General features: G+C 49.6%; 1 protein-coding gene across 22 annotated transcripts in view; it reads left to right on the top strand.

The window, feature by feature from the left end:
• The window catches only part of Fbrsl1 (fibrosin-like 1), an 88,082-nt gene that overhangs the window by 38,672 nt on the left and 33,236 nt on the right, over positions 1–16,174 (top strand). For 12 of the 22 annotated variants that reach the window (XM_087578573.1, XM_087578582.1, XM_087578563.1 and 9 more), the window contains exon 5: positions 13,598–13,627. In XM_087578573.1, the coding sequence (XP_087434699.1) occupies positions 13,598–13,627 (30 nt within the window). 22 annotated transcript variants of the gene reach the window in all.

The raw sequence follows: 16,174 nt of genomic DNA on the forward strand, positions 1-16,174 counted from the left end.
TGACCCTGCCTTTTTTCTTCTGGGTCTGAGTGCTGTGCTTTGAGTTGGCTGAGTTGGGACTGACTGGCTTGCTCGTCTGTGCAACGGCCTAAAGATGCCTCTGCCTCCCCCAAAGCACGGTCTTGCCTGCCTCTCGAATACCTGTGAGTGTCACTGAGTCCCTAGGCTATGCTCAGGCAATCCAGAACCAGACAGTGTGATCTGAGCAGTTAGGGCTGTTCTGCTTGGAAGGAGGATAGACTGGAATCTCTCTGGACACTGGGCCATACAACCACTTCCCCAAATGCAGGTCTTAGCTGTGCTTAAAGCCAGGTGTGTCATTTGGTCAGGTGGCCGAGGTATCAAAAAGAGAACAGAATAGGGGTGGCCTGAGGTAGATGTGCCTCAGAGCTGGGGCTAACAATATACACGGGCAGAGCTGTCACCCCTTCATCAAGTCCTGAAGGGAACACAGCCATTCTGATATACCTGTTCTACCTTGTGCCTTCCAGTGACAAAAGCGAGCCCCCCTCTATCCTCTATCCTATGCCAGTGCCTCTGTCCTGGTCAGAGTCACGTGTCTGCCCCAGCCTGGCAGCCCTGTAGTGTAGGCTCTGCATTCACGAGGCAGGTTTATGACATCCATTGTGCTGTTCCTAGTGCCACTTCCAAGTGATCGTAATTTGAACAAAAGCAATAAACCTGCCAGCCTCTCTCTGGAGCTGGGCGGGGAATTGGGGGGCACCTATTCCTCTCCTCCTGACCTCAGCACAGGAGTCTTTAAAGCTGGAGTAGCTGTTGAACCCATGCCTCCCACTCATCAACCTTGTAGAATGACCTAGTCTGAGGGCAACAGCATGGGCAATCTACTTGCACTCTGCTGATCCCTCCGCGGGGGGACTAGAGATGCAGGGCTACCAGTGCAGAAGAAGCCATACGTGGATAAAACTCCTGCAGGGATAGTGCACACAAAAGACAGAAATGAAGCCGGCAGTGGTGGCTCATGCCTTTAATCCCAGCCCTGTGGAAGCAGAGGCAGGCGAATCACTGAGTTCCAGGCCAGCCTAGTCTACAGGTTATCCATCCATGACAGACAGAGAAACCCTGTCTTGAAGCAAACACCCCTCCCCCCCAAAAAAGATAAGTAAGTGACATCAGAGTAACTACTTAGAAGAAAAGTGGCACTAGGTCATGCTGGAGAGATATATTGCCACCCTAGTGATCAGGGATGGATAGCACTGTGATTGCAGAGAGGCCACCCCAGTGGCCAGGGCTGAGACTCAAGGGAGAAATGGCAAGCAGTTGGGTGAGGGCTCTACTCAGTGGTATTTTGCCATATTCAGGGAAGATGGGTAGAAGAAGGTGGGTATTGCTAGATGAGGAGCCCAGAGAAGCAGAGTGTGGAGGCAAGGGACTATGAGGCAGTAAGTGTACCGGTCCTTCTCTGCATGCTTTAGGTTAGATGGTTAAGAAGATGAGACTCCCAAGCCTGAGGGAGGGAGTGGTGCCGGGTGAGGACCGTTTCAGTGGCTTAGGCACAGCTGCAGCTGGGTCACCTCAGGAGAAGTCTCCTTGGTGAGTTTGGAGTTATCGTCAACCAGAGCATAGGCAGGTCTTGCAGGATCTGGAAGATGACGGTCCAGCCATATTCTGTGGGTATGTGGTTCTGTGCGAAGGTGATGTGGGTGCAACATGAACCACAGCATTTCTGAGGACTTCTCTTCTCCCACAGTATCCCGTCCCTTCTAAAAGTTCCTCCAGTTATCTTTTCACAGTGGCAGTTGACTTTTGAAAGAGGCATAGTGCAACTTACAGTTTCAGAAACAGGCACACATCAAATCCTCAGTATGAACATTGCATAGCGAAGTAGTGGTCCCTCAAGGGCCATGTCTAGATGGGGACAGTGGGCATGGTCCTTCCCTGTCCCATTTTACCCTCAGAGACAGGACATGACCCTGCAGAGACTACCCCAAGCTTCTACTCACACTGATGTCTGGCTTAAGAGGTCCTGTCACTGTTTCTGACTCATGATTTATGTAGCTCAACTATCAAGTAATTCTACCCTCAGAATGAGGACATAAGCTGGTGGCTGGGCTGGACTGGAGGCCATCTAGAATGTGTCTTCACCCAGCCCTGGGTAGGGTCTTTCAAGGCACCTTCTCAAGGTCTGCCCAGGGGGAAGTCAGGAATCTCCAGGCTCTGGATGGAGCCAGTTGTAGCTAACTCAGCCTAGGCAGGCCCAGGTCGAACCAGTCACACTGCTCCAGGCTTGGGATAGACCTAGTTTCACAAGGGTGCCCTTCCCCCCACCCCCATGGCCTCCTTAGTTCCTCCCTATCTCCCCCTATGCCCAATGCTGCCTTCTCGGGGGTCAGTTCCTTTCTTGCCTATAACTTTGAGGTGATTCCCCCCTAACTTATGTGCCTGGGCCACTGGGCTTTGCTGTGAGAAGTGAAATAGCTCATGGGTTAGAAACTCCACTTCTCTGCCCAGCTTCCCCAGTGTTGGACAGTGGAGCTACAGGGATAGGCTCTTTTGGCACATTAGGCTTAAGACCTTCAGAGAACACTGTGTGCCATGGCCAAACGTAAGGCAGGTCTGTGGGGCTACCACACTCTTCCTAGCTCAGAAGCCTATTAGGTCCTGCCTTTTAGGCTGGAGTCACTAGACCCTTTGGGCAGTTGAATGCTGACCCAGTACAGCTGCATTCCTACTCCATGGCCTTAGGTCCCCACAGAAGGTCAGAGGTCAACAAGGAGATGGAACATCCCCTAACCCCAGCAATTCTGACTCAGAAGTGCTGTGGCCTGGTGCCCCACTCTTTCTGTGTCCCTCCTGGGGCTACCAGTGCTTCCTGTCATCACAGGGACCTACAGGGACCCCTGACTGTAGGTCCTGAACCATAACAGGCCTCTCAGGGCAGCCTGGTTCCTGAGTTCTTGCCCCATCTTTCTACACCCTGAACACCTCCCAGCAACCTTGGCTAAAAGATTTCTGTAGAGGGTCCATGACTAGCCATAGTTGAAAACTAGAGAAGGCCCCTCTTTCTCAGAAGCCACAGCTAGCTGCTGGGAGGAAAATTGGGGTAGCATTGGATGATGGAGGGTGACCTCGCCAAATCAGAGCAAAGCCAAAATTCAGTTATTGAGAACAAACCAGAGCTGCCGTGACACCACAGTTAGGGATGAGTATTAACAGGGGCTCTGTTTAAGAGGTTGTTGATAAATATTTCATGAGGTCATTAGCACTCTCAGTCTGACAACAGGAGAATATACTAATATAGTGGACTCTGAGAAAGGTCAGCTGCATGCTGGGCCTGGCCATCTTTTACTTATCCCCTGACACAGGCTTGTCAGTTATCCCAACCTAGCCTGGGCTGCTGGGAGGGGAGCTAAGAGGAGTAGTGGGAACACAACAGTGTGTGACTAGAGAGGAAAGTTGATAGTGCCAGGCTTGGGCATAGCTGCCATTGGTATTTCCTGGGACTGAGGCTAAAGGGTCATAGAAACCTCACAGGCCCAGTGATGGGGTGGTGGGATCTAAAGGAGGATATTATGGGCAAGGGAAGTGGAGCAGGGACTGTGTTAGACAAGGTCACACAGTGTGCAGGCGGAGGGACCTGTGCTGTTAGACAAGGGCACACAGCGTGCAGGCGGAGGGCCCTGTGCTGTTCGACAAGGTCACACAGTGTGCAGGCGGAGGGACCTGTGCCAAAGCTGGTTGTGGGTGTACCCAGGGTGACTTACCTAGAGCACTGGGGAGGAGATGTTCCAGGAGCTTCCTGCTCTTTCAAGTGTGTGCCTGCGACTGTACCTCAGTATGATTGTAATTACCTGTGACTGTAATTACAGTCACAGAGGCCTGTAGGAACCAGGAAGGTAATCCAAGGTCCTGGTTAGCTCCAAGCAGAGTAGGGTAGGCAGCTGGTGCATGGGTGGATGTCCAGGTGTGTGTGGGTTGGGCTGGAACTTAAGCAACATGTCACATTGTGCCATACACTTCTCTGTAGGTTGGGAACACAAAGATCACGAAATCATCAACCCAGTTAAAATGAGAGTATGTACCCTTGAGACATGGATGGGAAATGGAGGAAACTCCAAGCAAAGTCACACAGAATCCCGTGTGATGAGTGCCAGGCTAAGTCCGAAAGGCAGAACCAGTCTGTGCCCTAGACATATGACCCTGTGGAGCACACAGATGAGGCATGTCTGTGATGCAGGTCTAGGTACAGTGTTCTGTGCTTTCCTGGGTGGTGGCCCACAGAGAGTATATCAGGAACACTTGTCTAGATTTTCCTCAGTGTTATGTAAACACATATGAGAATACTAACTATTTTCACAATAGAATTAGACCGAAGCATAAATTGGGCTTAAGCAGGTTTTTAGCTGTGGGAAAATTATTGGAACATTTCAGATTGATAAAAGATGCTAGGCAAGTGTCCTTTCTAGGTCTGTCCCCCAGTTGTTACACAGAGCTAAGAAGAGCACCCTCCCAGGACGGTTACCCTGCAGGCCACTGTCTGTGGCTCAGGACATCATACTCTGGCTTATTTAACTTGTTAGAGTGACCTCACGTTAGGATTCTCTCCATGAGAGGCTGAGGATATCATGAGGCACCAAGGTCATGAGTATTTGCTAAGTGTGCTAGGGCCTAGACCTCCCAGCTGAGGAATGAGTTCACATTGTTAAGCCTGGTTAGAGAAGTGACCGCTTGCTCTGGATCCCTCACAAATACTGCTCTGTGTTCCACTGATATGCCAACTGAGGGTCCAACCTAAATCCAGGACTCAGTCACTCCTAGTTGTGCCTGAGGATTGATGCTACCCCTCTGGGTCTCAGTTCCCCATTAATGACCAGTTATGTGATGGGACATGTGGCTCCCATCTGGCTTGTACCAGTGCCTGCCAGAAACCCATCCAGAGAAGGAGGGAGAAATGGGGATGAGTGGGCTATAGGTTCTAACCTGAGGAAAACCTCCTATGACCCTATCCATTAAGTCCTGGCCCAGCCGGTCCCATCTCAGAAGTTGACTGTATATAGTCGTACAGACTTGTATATAGCTCTCCATTCATCCCCAGCTGCTGGGTCCCACTGTATCCATGTCCCTCATATGCCCATATGTAGTCTGTCAGGTCCTATTGGTCCACTTGAAAGCATACCACATCAGCCAGGGTCCAGCCGGGGTCCAGCTGAGCCGCCCTGATCCTCAGTTATCCGTGGCTCCATCATACCCAGTATTATCACCAGGCTTCAGCTCCGTCACTTCACCCGCTCCCTTTCCAGCCATCCATCTCTCTCTCTCTCTCTCTCTCTCTCTCTCTCTCTCTCTCTCTCTCTCTCTCTCTCTCTTTTGGAGCTGAGGACCGAACTCAAGGCCTTGTGCTTGCTAGGCAAGCACTCTACCACTGAGCTAAATCCCCAACCCTTCCAGCCATCTCTTGACCGTGACCTCTCAAGGACTTTCCTCCTCCCTGTCAGTCTCCTCTGACTCTGACATTCCTTCTGAGGTTGGGTCCTTATATGCATCACAAGGCCTCTGCTGCAGTCACTGTATGGAGGCCTAAGCGACGATGTCCGCATATGAAGGACAGGGATATCATATTTGTGCAGGGATGTTCTGTCTGGCACCTCCTGGTTTCTGATGGCCCTCATCTGGACTTCAACATGTAAGAACTGCATAGCAACACTTGAATTGCCTTGCTGGCTTCACCCTCAACTGTCACCAGCCCTATATATATTTCTGCTAGACAGCACGTAGAACCTGGTTCTGGGCCCTAAACTGAGCTCCCAGCCTCTGCCGGCTGACGTGTTACAGCTGGTCCTCTAACCTGTAAGCCTCCAGTTCTCCTCTGAAATGGACAAGTGAGCTTGGAGTGTGTGGCTACCTCATATCCCAGCACCCACAATCTAGGACAGGAACTCTTGTCCTCAGAGGTTCATCAGTTCAAAGACTCCAGGAGTCAAGGGGGAAAGAAGTTGATGTGGTCAGTTGTGGACTGCCTGGTCCCTAAGGATACCAGGCAGCCATGGGGAGGACCCAATTGGTGACCTAGCTGTGCAGGGTAGATGCACTGGCCTGCCAAACTCACTACATACAGCATCCACATGACTCCATGTATTAATCCCAATCTGGTCATCAGAACCTTTCAGTGCACTCTTGAGTCCCATAGGGGCACCCCACATATGATTATATTATATTATATTATATTATATTATCCTTATGTTAGCTGGATTGCTAATTAGAATATGCATCGAGGTGAGTGTCTTCCCATTCCATACCTGCAGAGGCAATGCGTCTCCTAGGCTGGCACCATGTAGTCCTCACTCCCTTCCTTGGATTCTTCTCTGGAAAGTTCCAAGCCTGTATGGAAGCCAGAATTCAAATGTTGGAGGCACAGGACTGAGCCCAGTCAGTGTCATGACACTTGACTACCCTCACAGGATCCAGGGAGGAGTTGAGAAAATCAGGGTGCCAAGAACGGTGTGTGAGGTCTGGCTTCAGTATATACTGCAGGAACACTCAGGCACATGCAGGCGTACTAAAATACATGTGCACACATCCCAGGGCTGATTGGTACTCACCATAAAGTTGTCATGTGCATGGAATATACAAGGTCTGTGTGTCAGCAGAAGCCAGCGGGACACCTGCATGTTATTCTAACTGTGCTTGCCTCAGGCAACCTATACCCAGCCCCCAGTGCCCCTTTGGTGTTCAGCGTCCCTGCGACTGAGACCCTACCCCATTCTTGGGCCAGGCTCCGTGGACTCTCCTGAGACTTTGTTGTGCACATCATGTTGAACCTGCATCTTCTTACATTGCTGCTTCCTTTGTCCTGTTTTGTTTGCGTCTCCTGGGGCCTCTGCAGGTGGCAGTGCCACTGGGAATATGTTTTAGCTGACCAGGAGGGACAGGCCCCTTTGTCCCAAGCAGCCCTGAGGTAATATCTCACAGCTCTTGTATGGTCACTGGGTAGAAACCCAACCTACATTTGGCACTTGCCTAAGGCTCCTGCAGCCCTGCCTTGGCCCAGGTATGGGTGACCTGTGGGAGTCTGAGGGAGGCCTTCCTTTCTGTCCTCTCCTCCTCTATACACATGGTTGGGCTTTTGGTTATGACTGGGAGTAACTCTGGCTGCAAGGCTCTCTTCATGAATCTTCATGCTTTTGTTTGAGTGGTGGGAGACAGTGGTTCTCCTCTGAATACTGCTGTAAGCTGTAATTAACATTCACAAAGAGAAGAAAGGATGGTGCTACTCCTGCCTTAACAGCTGTGCAGATTTGTGTCTTTGTAGGAGTGACAGGAGTGCCCACCCCAGCAGGCAGCTGACCAGGTCTCTAGAAACTCAGGACAGGGAGGTCCATCCTAGGGATGGCTGCCAAGCTGAACAGGTGACAGACAGGAGTGGAGCTTTAGTGGGTAGTGATAGTGCTTAGTTCTCTAGTTGCCATGACAAGACACCTAGCACTTGCAGCTTAAAGAGGGGTTTATTTCTTTGTGTGTGGTGATGCCACCTTTAATCCCAGAGTTTAGGAGGCAGAGGCAGGTGGCTCTCTCTGAGTTTGAGGCCAGTCTGGTCTACATAGTGAGTTCCAGGACAGCCAAGGCTATTTAGAGAGAGAGTGTCTGTCTGTCTGTCTGTCTGTCTGTCTTTCTGTCTGTCTGTCTCTGTCTCTGTCTCTGTCTCTGTCTCTGTCTCTGTCTCTGTCTCTCTCTCTCTCTCTCTCTCTCTCTCTCTCTCAACCTAATATTGTTATTGATTATTTGGGAATCTCACATCATGCACCCTGATCGTGCTCACCTCCCAGTCCTCCCATGTCTGCCCCTTTCCTCCATGACCTTTCCCCTTCCCCCCCAAAAAGAAAGAAAAAATCCATTCTGATATTGTCCATATAGTCCTTGGAGCATGGTCAAACTCCCAGCGTCCAGCCGGACAGGGGAGCTGAGACCTTCTCCACCTGAACCCCCACCAGAGCCATCCAGTGTGGAGAGCTACACCTCAGCATCCCCATCTCAGTTTTTTAGGTGCTAACCCCCGACCCCTGTTTTAAGGTTTTAATTGACTCACAGTTACCAGTTTGAATATAATTCATCATGGCAGTGAAGGCATATTGTTCCCAGGAAGATGAGGTGGTTCACATTGTGTCCACAGTCGGGAAGCGTACACATTCACACGCCGCGCGCGCGCGCGCGCGCGCACACACACACACGCACACACACACACACACACACACACACACACACGTTATAGACCTTTGCTGTTCAATTGTGTGAACTAAATGTATTCCCATTCTAAAAAGGAGAGCTAGAGGTACAGCAAAGAATGACCAGGCCAAGATAAAGCAGAAGCTAGCAGGGTAATCACCAAGTCTTGCAGCTCCATATGCAGAATCTGGGACTCGTGATGGAATCGTCTGGGCTCCAGTAGCTTTTTTTTTTTTTCCGTAGCTGGGGACCAAACCCAGGGCCTTGTGCTTGCTAGGCAAGCGCTCTACCACTGAGCTAAATCCCCAACCTCCAGTAGCTTTTGATAGCCGTACCCCTCTGGTTCTTCTGCCTGAAGTACACAGCCTCCCTCTTGAGTCCATTCTGCTCTGCGCTGGCAGTTTTCCATGGCAGGTGTCCCATAGTCCTGACATCTACAACATCCCGGGCTCCCCGTAAGTTTATAGCTTTACACACCTTTCTTTCAGGGAATCCAGTCCTGCCACACATTGCCTGGCCCGAGCAGCTTTCTAGAGTTCTGGTGAACACCTCCTTGACCCCGTAGGTCTTGTGTTTGCATGTTTGTAAAACCAGCACCAATGTGGACAGTTCTGTCACGTTCTTTTTCCACCTCAGCTGTAATGGCTTCTGAGAAAACCTTTCCCTAGTAGATAGTTTGTCTCTTAGTAAGGAAAACTCTTTAGGGACTTTTAATTCAGGCTTCCTCTTTTAGATAAATTTGCATTATCACAAGTTAGAGCTTTAAAAAAGTAGGCTTGTACTCAGCATCTTTTCTATCGTCCCAGAACATAGGAGTTTTCTCTCTTTTTTCCCTTCTCAGATTCAGGGTCTCTAAGTATATAGACCAGGCTGGCCTTGAACTCACAGAGATCTGCCTCCCTCCAGCTCCAGAGTGCTGGGATTGAAGGCGTGTGCCACCATGCCTGGAAAAGTGTGTGTGTGTGTGTGTATGTGTGTATGTATGTATACATATATGTGTATGTATGTGTGTTTATGTACGTGTGTATGTGTATGTATGTGTGTATGTAAATGTATTTATATGTATGTATGTGTGTATGTATGTATGTGTGTTGTGTGTAGGCATGCGTGCACATACACATACTTGTACATATGTACATATGTACATTATATATGCATATGTTGTGTAGAGGCCAGAGTTCAACTTTGGCTGTCATATCTCAGGAGCTGTCTACCTTTAGTTTTTTTGGTTTTGTTTTTTGAGACAGGTGCTCTCTATGTAGTCCTGGCTGTCCTAGAACTTTCTATGTAGACCAAGCTAGCCTGGAACTCCCAGAGATTGTCCTGCTTCTTCCTGAGTGCTGGGCTTAAAGGTGTGCACCCCTGTACCTGGCTACCTCATTAGTTCTTTGATACCTGACCTCTCTCTAGTCCCAGGCTCATTGACTAGGACTGGATCTTCCAGTACAAGCACACGCCACCACGGCTGGCCTTTAACTCAAACTTAGGTCTTAATGCTTGTGTGACAAGTAATTTATGAGCTTCTCTATTTCCTGATCAAGAAGGCTTATCCTCAATGGCACTAGTCTCTTAAAGAATTATAGAGCTTTCACTAGGCCTTCTTTGTCTGCAACTTTCAATGGGTTCCAATGCCTTCCCTGTCTTTCTACTCCACTTGCTGCTATCTGTTGCTGTAGACCTGAGTAAGGGCTATGCGACAGCTTGACTGCTGTGCCGTCTTGACATTTCCTTTACCAAACGAATTCTTCCCATCATATTTTAAACCAGCTTCACCAAAGTTCTCAGGACATGGGTAAAATACAATCAGAGTCTTTGCCAAAGTGTTACTGATGATTTTAGCACAGTTCCTAGTAGAGGCCTGTTCTTCCCTGAAACCTAATCTCCAGCTCCCACTGTTTATGTTGCTTTTGACAGTCTAGTCTTGCAGACCACTACCAGGACGGCCCCTATGTTCTGTTTGCACCGCTCTGTGCTGGCTCCTCTCCCTTCAGCTTCAGATGCTTCTATGTTCTTCCCACAAACCAGTTCCAAAGGCTTGTGAGCCATATGGTTGATATATCACAGCAAAGATGACATTTCTCAGTTCCAGTTTCCTTGGTTATTGTTGTTGTTGTCATCACTATGGCAACATACTTGACCAAAGCAAATTGGTGAAGTACTTATTTAGCTCACAGTTAGAAGATATAGTCCGTGAGAGAAAGTATGGCAATAGGAGTATGAGGAAGCTCTGTACATGCATGCACTCAAGAAGCAGAGACAAATGGTAGTGTTTAGCTCGGGCTTTCCTTTTCTCTCAATCTAGGACCACAGACAGTGGGATGGTGCCACCCGTACTGTGGGTGAGTCTTACCACCTCAGTGAAACCTGTCTGGAAATACCTCAGAGACATGCCAAATCCTGTCCTGTCAAGTTCACTAGATTAGCCATCAAAGCGGGACCCCTACACAACGGTGATGGTGTGATCACCATTACACCTGCCTTGTGCTATTCATGCATGTATGTATATCTTCACATAAGCCACAGTACCTTCCTGTAAATGAGCCATCATCCCTGTTTTACCAGAACCATAAACTGGGGCATAGACAAGTAAATTGGGGCACAGCATAGCTGGTAACATAGCATTAGAGCAGATGTCTTTAGAGCCGATGTCTTAGTCCCTGGATCTATACATCCTTTCTCCTTATACTAAAGGCCTGTCCATGCTAACACCAAGACCAGGGCCCCTGAGCCCTGTTCAGCCCTGAATCGTGCTTAGGTGACTTTTAAAGGATGGGGGTGTCTCTTCCCCACCTTGTTCTGATTAATTACCTCACTCAGTTCTAACTCCATTGCAGTTAAATGTTAAATCAGTGGAACCTAATGACTTGGATCCATTTGACTACTGCTGATGGTGCAGCACTGACAGTTATAGGATCTGGACGGCCTCTCCTGTGCCTGCTGGTGGGTTCTCTCACCTGGTGCTAGGCACCATAAGCTGCCCTTCCTCATCCCCATGTTCCACTGTTTAGCCCTGCTCATCTGGGCTAAACATTCAGATGTAAAAGCCATCAGACAGTCTGTGACCAGTCTAGGTCTGTGAATTGCTGTCCTGGCCATAGGATAAGGTACAGGTGGGCTCTGGGGCTGAAGAAGGAGCAGAGGGTAGGACTGGCATATGATCCAGCTGTCCCCAGGCTGCCCCAGTGACAGACATGCCAAGCAGGGGTTGATCCTGCTATACTGACAGTTTAGTGAGGTTTGATGGTAAGAGGCCTCTGGTCATGGCAGCCCAGCTGGCAAGCTCCACACGTGCCCCTAACCCCCAAGCAGCCACCTCCACTCTACCTACACACATTGGTCTCAGTGAGCTGGCACGACTACCTTACTCATGCCACCCGCACTGCCCTATTGCAGTGGCACTAGAATGTTCTGTTGTATTGAGGCTCCACTCACTTCCATAGTCTCATCTCCCACTTTCTCGAAGGTCCTCATTGGCAAACTCTCATAACACAGAGAGGCCCTGTTTTATGCCATCTCACCAAGTCTTGCCTTCCTCACAGTGTCAGGGAGGGGTCAGGGCCTTGAGGAGTCCAAGCCGGGTCCTTGCTGATCCCCACGCTAAGAGCCCAGGTGAGAACAGCCAGTGCAGCCAGTGCAGCTGTGCTTCTAAGGAGGGGGTCATGGAAGGGGCTTGGCTGTATGCACACCTCAAGAACTACACATGTCTTCTTTCCTCTAAGACAGTGGCTCTCAACCTGTGGGTCACTACCCCTTTGGGGGTCACATATCTGATATCCTGCATATCAGATATTTACATTACAATTCTTTTTTTTAAAAAGATGTTATTCATTTTATGTATATGAGTACACCAGAAGAGGGTATCGGATCTCATTACAGATGGTCATGAGCCACCATGTGGTTGTTGGGAATTGAACTCAGGACCTCAGGAAGAACAGTCCACCTTCTTAACTGCTGAGCCATCCCTCCAGTCCTACATTTACAATTCTTAACAGTAGCAAAATTACAGTTATGGAGTAACAATAAAATAATTTATGATTGGAGGTCACCACAAATGAGGAACTGTATAAAAGGGGGGAAGCATGAGAACCACTATTCTAGGAAATGATGTGTTCCATGGCCTTAGCATCCAGATTCTTGGTGCCTGGCCACCCAGGTCATGACCCACACTACAAACCTCACAGGGGACTATGAGCTACAGGTGTGAAGCCCCCGCAGCCCATCTCAGCTGGCCCGCATGTGGTCCTTGAGTTAGAATAAAGCTTCAGCTGCAGTGGGTGGCTGGTAAACACATGTTTATCTATCTCTGAACCCTGTCATTGAAGACATTGTGGCCTTCAGTTGGGGCAGTGGAAGGTATTATAATCTGATAATGTGTATGAATCATTTTGAGTACAACTTATAAAGCCAGCACTGTGCATATCTGACTACAGCCCAGCCCCCATCTCGTGTGTCTTGGGGAGATTTATTTCAGCAATATAATTTATTTGACATGAACGATCGTAATTGCAGTTACTAGCAAGCCCCCCCCCCCACTTATTTCAGAAGAAACTGCATTGTTCTCTAGCAATGTGTCCTTTTCAAATCTGCTTACTGAAAATGGGAAGCAACGATTTGTTTTCTTGAGTTAACCAGCTGTGCTCACAAATGGGTCTTTCACAAAAGGGTCATCTGACTCCATTCATGGAGTTCCACCCTGAGCATCCCAGGCGCACACTGAAGGCCAGTGTCTTTAGCTACACTCCCACCAAGAGAAGCTGCTGTCCCTTCTTTACAGAAGCATGGGTTGAGGCACTGAGAGGGCAAGGGACTTGTCAAGGCTACACAGCATAAGGGTGACCTGCTCCAGAGGCCAGAGCAGCTGAATGGGATGCTGGTATTTCCTGTTAAATTCCTGGTTTCAGACCAGGAGAAGGAACATGAGCTCTCAGCTGGGCAGCCATGCCACTGTCTCCTGGTTCACTGGCTCTTGTGGGACTATCCATCCTCTGTACCCCATCCCATCTGGGTGTTGAAGAATAGCTATTGGGGCTGCTTCCTGGCAGTGAGAGTATGGTGAGGGCCTCCTTCAACCTGGGTCCTCCTCACAAGATGAAGTGGGCCATGGAGGTTCCTGGGATGGTTGAGTTCATGTGGACTGGGTAAAACTCCTGCACATTTCCAAACATCACAGGTCATGCTGAAGCTACAGGATCTGGCCTGGTTCTAGGGGACTAGAGTCTACCCTTCCTGAGGGAAACTAGCCATGTTATTTCTTCCATCTGTCCCTGTTCCTTCACATTGTCCCTCCTGGCTGCGATGTGGCTAGCCATGCTCGCCCACATGTACTCTGTGGCCCTAACAGTATGAAAGGCACTGACTCACTTCTCTCTCTCTCTCTCTCTCTCTCTCTCTCTCTCTCTCTCTCTCTGACCCACAGTGCGACAGTGAGAGTGGCATGGATGACAAGGTGAGCCTGGCTTCCCCCCAACCCCCTTCTGTGGGAGTGACCTGGGATAATCTGTCTATCCATCCCACGAAGCTAGGAAGAACTAGTATCTGGGACTTCTCCCTACTAGAGAGGCTGATACTGGAGGGAACGTAGGGAACTTCTCCCTGCTTCTGTGCCCACCCTGATGGCGATTTAGGCATCCCAACGGTAGACCTCAGATAGGCAGCCATTGCGGAGACCCTGATGGAGATCAGCCTAGGCTCTGGCTGGTTTTAAGGAGGATACAGAGCTTTGCTGAGCAGCAGCAGGCATCTTTGAGGGGTGGGGTAGGAGCTGTTGGTCATTGTTGCCTTCTGCTGTCCAAAACAAAATGCCCCCATTAATCTAGGGCTTGTGCTGTTCTGTGCTTAGTTTTGGAGTCACTTGCCACCACGACAGCTTCTCAGGGCCCTCCGGGTAGCACGTCCTAACAGATGGTTCAGAAGTCGGGAGAGGAGGGAGGGGACTTAGCAGAGGTCACACGTATCAAGCCGGTACAGAATTCTGTTTCTGTTTACTGGCCTTGGCCCCTGAGCAAATAAAGTCCTAGCCAATAGGATTGGGGTGCTGGTATCCTGAGTTGGATATGGCAATCCCAAATATAGAGGAGAGGCCACAAAGGGAGATGTTTCCCAGACACCCGGCATGCACGGGAGCGGGTTAGAAGTTAGACTTGGACATTGGTTTGAGGCAAGCTTTTGTGAGAAGGGTTTTCTATATGTAGGTCTTCAGGGTATACTGAGGGTGTTTGGTGTCTGGTCATGTATAGTTTATTTAGGCAGAATCTGCAGTGCAGGGCTCCATGGAACCATGTCTGGCCTCTTGGCAGGTTCAGACCCTTCTGGCTCTGTTGGCCACTTGCCATTACCATCTGGTTTCAAGCCGCTCTGGTGCTTTCATGGTCCCTCTGTAGTGCAGGTTCTTCTCACAGGTCCCTTGAACAGGTCAAGGAAAACAGTCCTGGAGGTCAGTGTGTCCAGATGGAGCCACTGGGGCTCAGGGTAAGAGACCTGTGGGGAAGTTGGAGCTGTGCCCCTCACTGTCTCGAGCTGCTGCCTCCTTCGCTGCAGACACCTCATACAGATAGAACATTTACACAAGCTCCTGGAGAAGGACTGAGCCTGCAGTTCCCATGGTGCCACCTCTAATATAAAGCTTACCATAGAAAGACATTCTCTCCATAGCCCAGAGCTGCTCAGAGCAGACAGACTGGAAGGGGCATGAGAAGAGGTTTCAAACTCCTGTTCTTCCCTCATATCTTCTAGGGGAAGCAAACCCACCCCTCACCTAAGGGCAGGTGGCCAGTCTGGCTGACTGGTCCCCATCGTTTCCCTAACTTCACAGCAGCCAGAGCTGACCCTGAGCCTACAGGGTACCTGGTATCCTATCCACTGTTGTGTCCGAGGGCTGTTCCTAGGCCTGCTGGGTGGAGTCCCAGAAAGACAGGTACTATTGGGTCTTCAGAGAGAGGTCCATGCTGGGGAGGTGAGTAGGGCCCTATGGAGAGGTAGCTGCCAGGGAGAGTGGGAGAATACAGCTCCCGTCACCTTTACTCATGTCCCCCTGAACAAGAGGAGTGACCAAGGTTTCAACAGTAGCCAAGGTAGCACCTGTCCCATTCCACGGTGTCTCTGTTTTGTCACTATGGTGGTGGTCTTAGTGCAGTCTGAACTGGTATAGACAAGCAGCAGAATGGCTGCTGCTCTGAGGATATTTAGTTATATACGTATTTCCATGGGGCACTGGATCTTTGGGACAGGCCACATGCCTGCCCTGTTAACTCAGATTGCCCTTTCTACAAGCATCTGGGTCTCTGTGTGAGGGCTGACAGGTTTACTGTCCTGGTGTCATCTACAGAAGAGAGTTGTTGTCCTGTAGCAGTTACGATTGCCGTTTTCTGACACTCTTGAAGTTACCGTCCCTGATGGCTCAATGTACAGCAAAGGGCTTTGTGTGGGAGCTGTATCCTCCCGAGTACCCCAAAACCACAGATACAGGTCTTGGTCCAGACACCACAGCTCCTGCCACAACACAATGCTGCTTCCTGGATGCTGGGATCCTGAGTTTAGGGGTTGTGAGTCAGAGAGTCCAGATCCCATGCTTCTTTCCTCTTCTTGATGCTGGGACCCAGGTGTGTAGATCCTGTCTTTTGGGCATAGTTTGCCAAGGCCAGGTTCCCTACTGAGGAGCAAGTTAGGGCCAATTCACTGCCCTATTTCTTTCTTTCTTTTTTGTTAAAAAGAGATAGATAGATAGATAGATAGATAGATAGATAGATAGATAGATAGATAGTAAGTACACTGTAGCTATCTTCAGACACTCCAGAAGAGGGCATCAGATCTCTTACAGATAGTTGTGAGCCACCATGTGGTTGCTGGGAATTGAACTCAGGACCTCTGGAAGAGCAGTCTGTGCTCTTAACCTCTGAGCCATCTCTCTCCAGTCCGCCCGATTTCTGAGATGATGCTGTCCCCACCTTTTCAACACAGGGAGAACTCAGGAGGAAGAGAGGCCTTTAAACAACTC

Source organism: Rattus norvegicus, chromosome 12 (assembly GCF_021556685.1).
Source record: "Rattus norvegicus strain SHRSP/BbbUtx chromosome 12, alternate assembly SHRSP_T2T, whole genome shotgun sequence".
Lineage (NCBI taxonomy): Eukaryota > Metazoa > Chordata > Mammalia > Rodentia > Muridae > Rattus > Rattus norvegicus.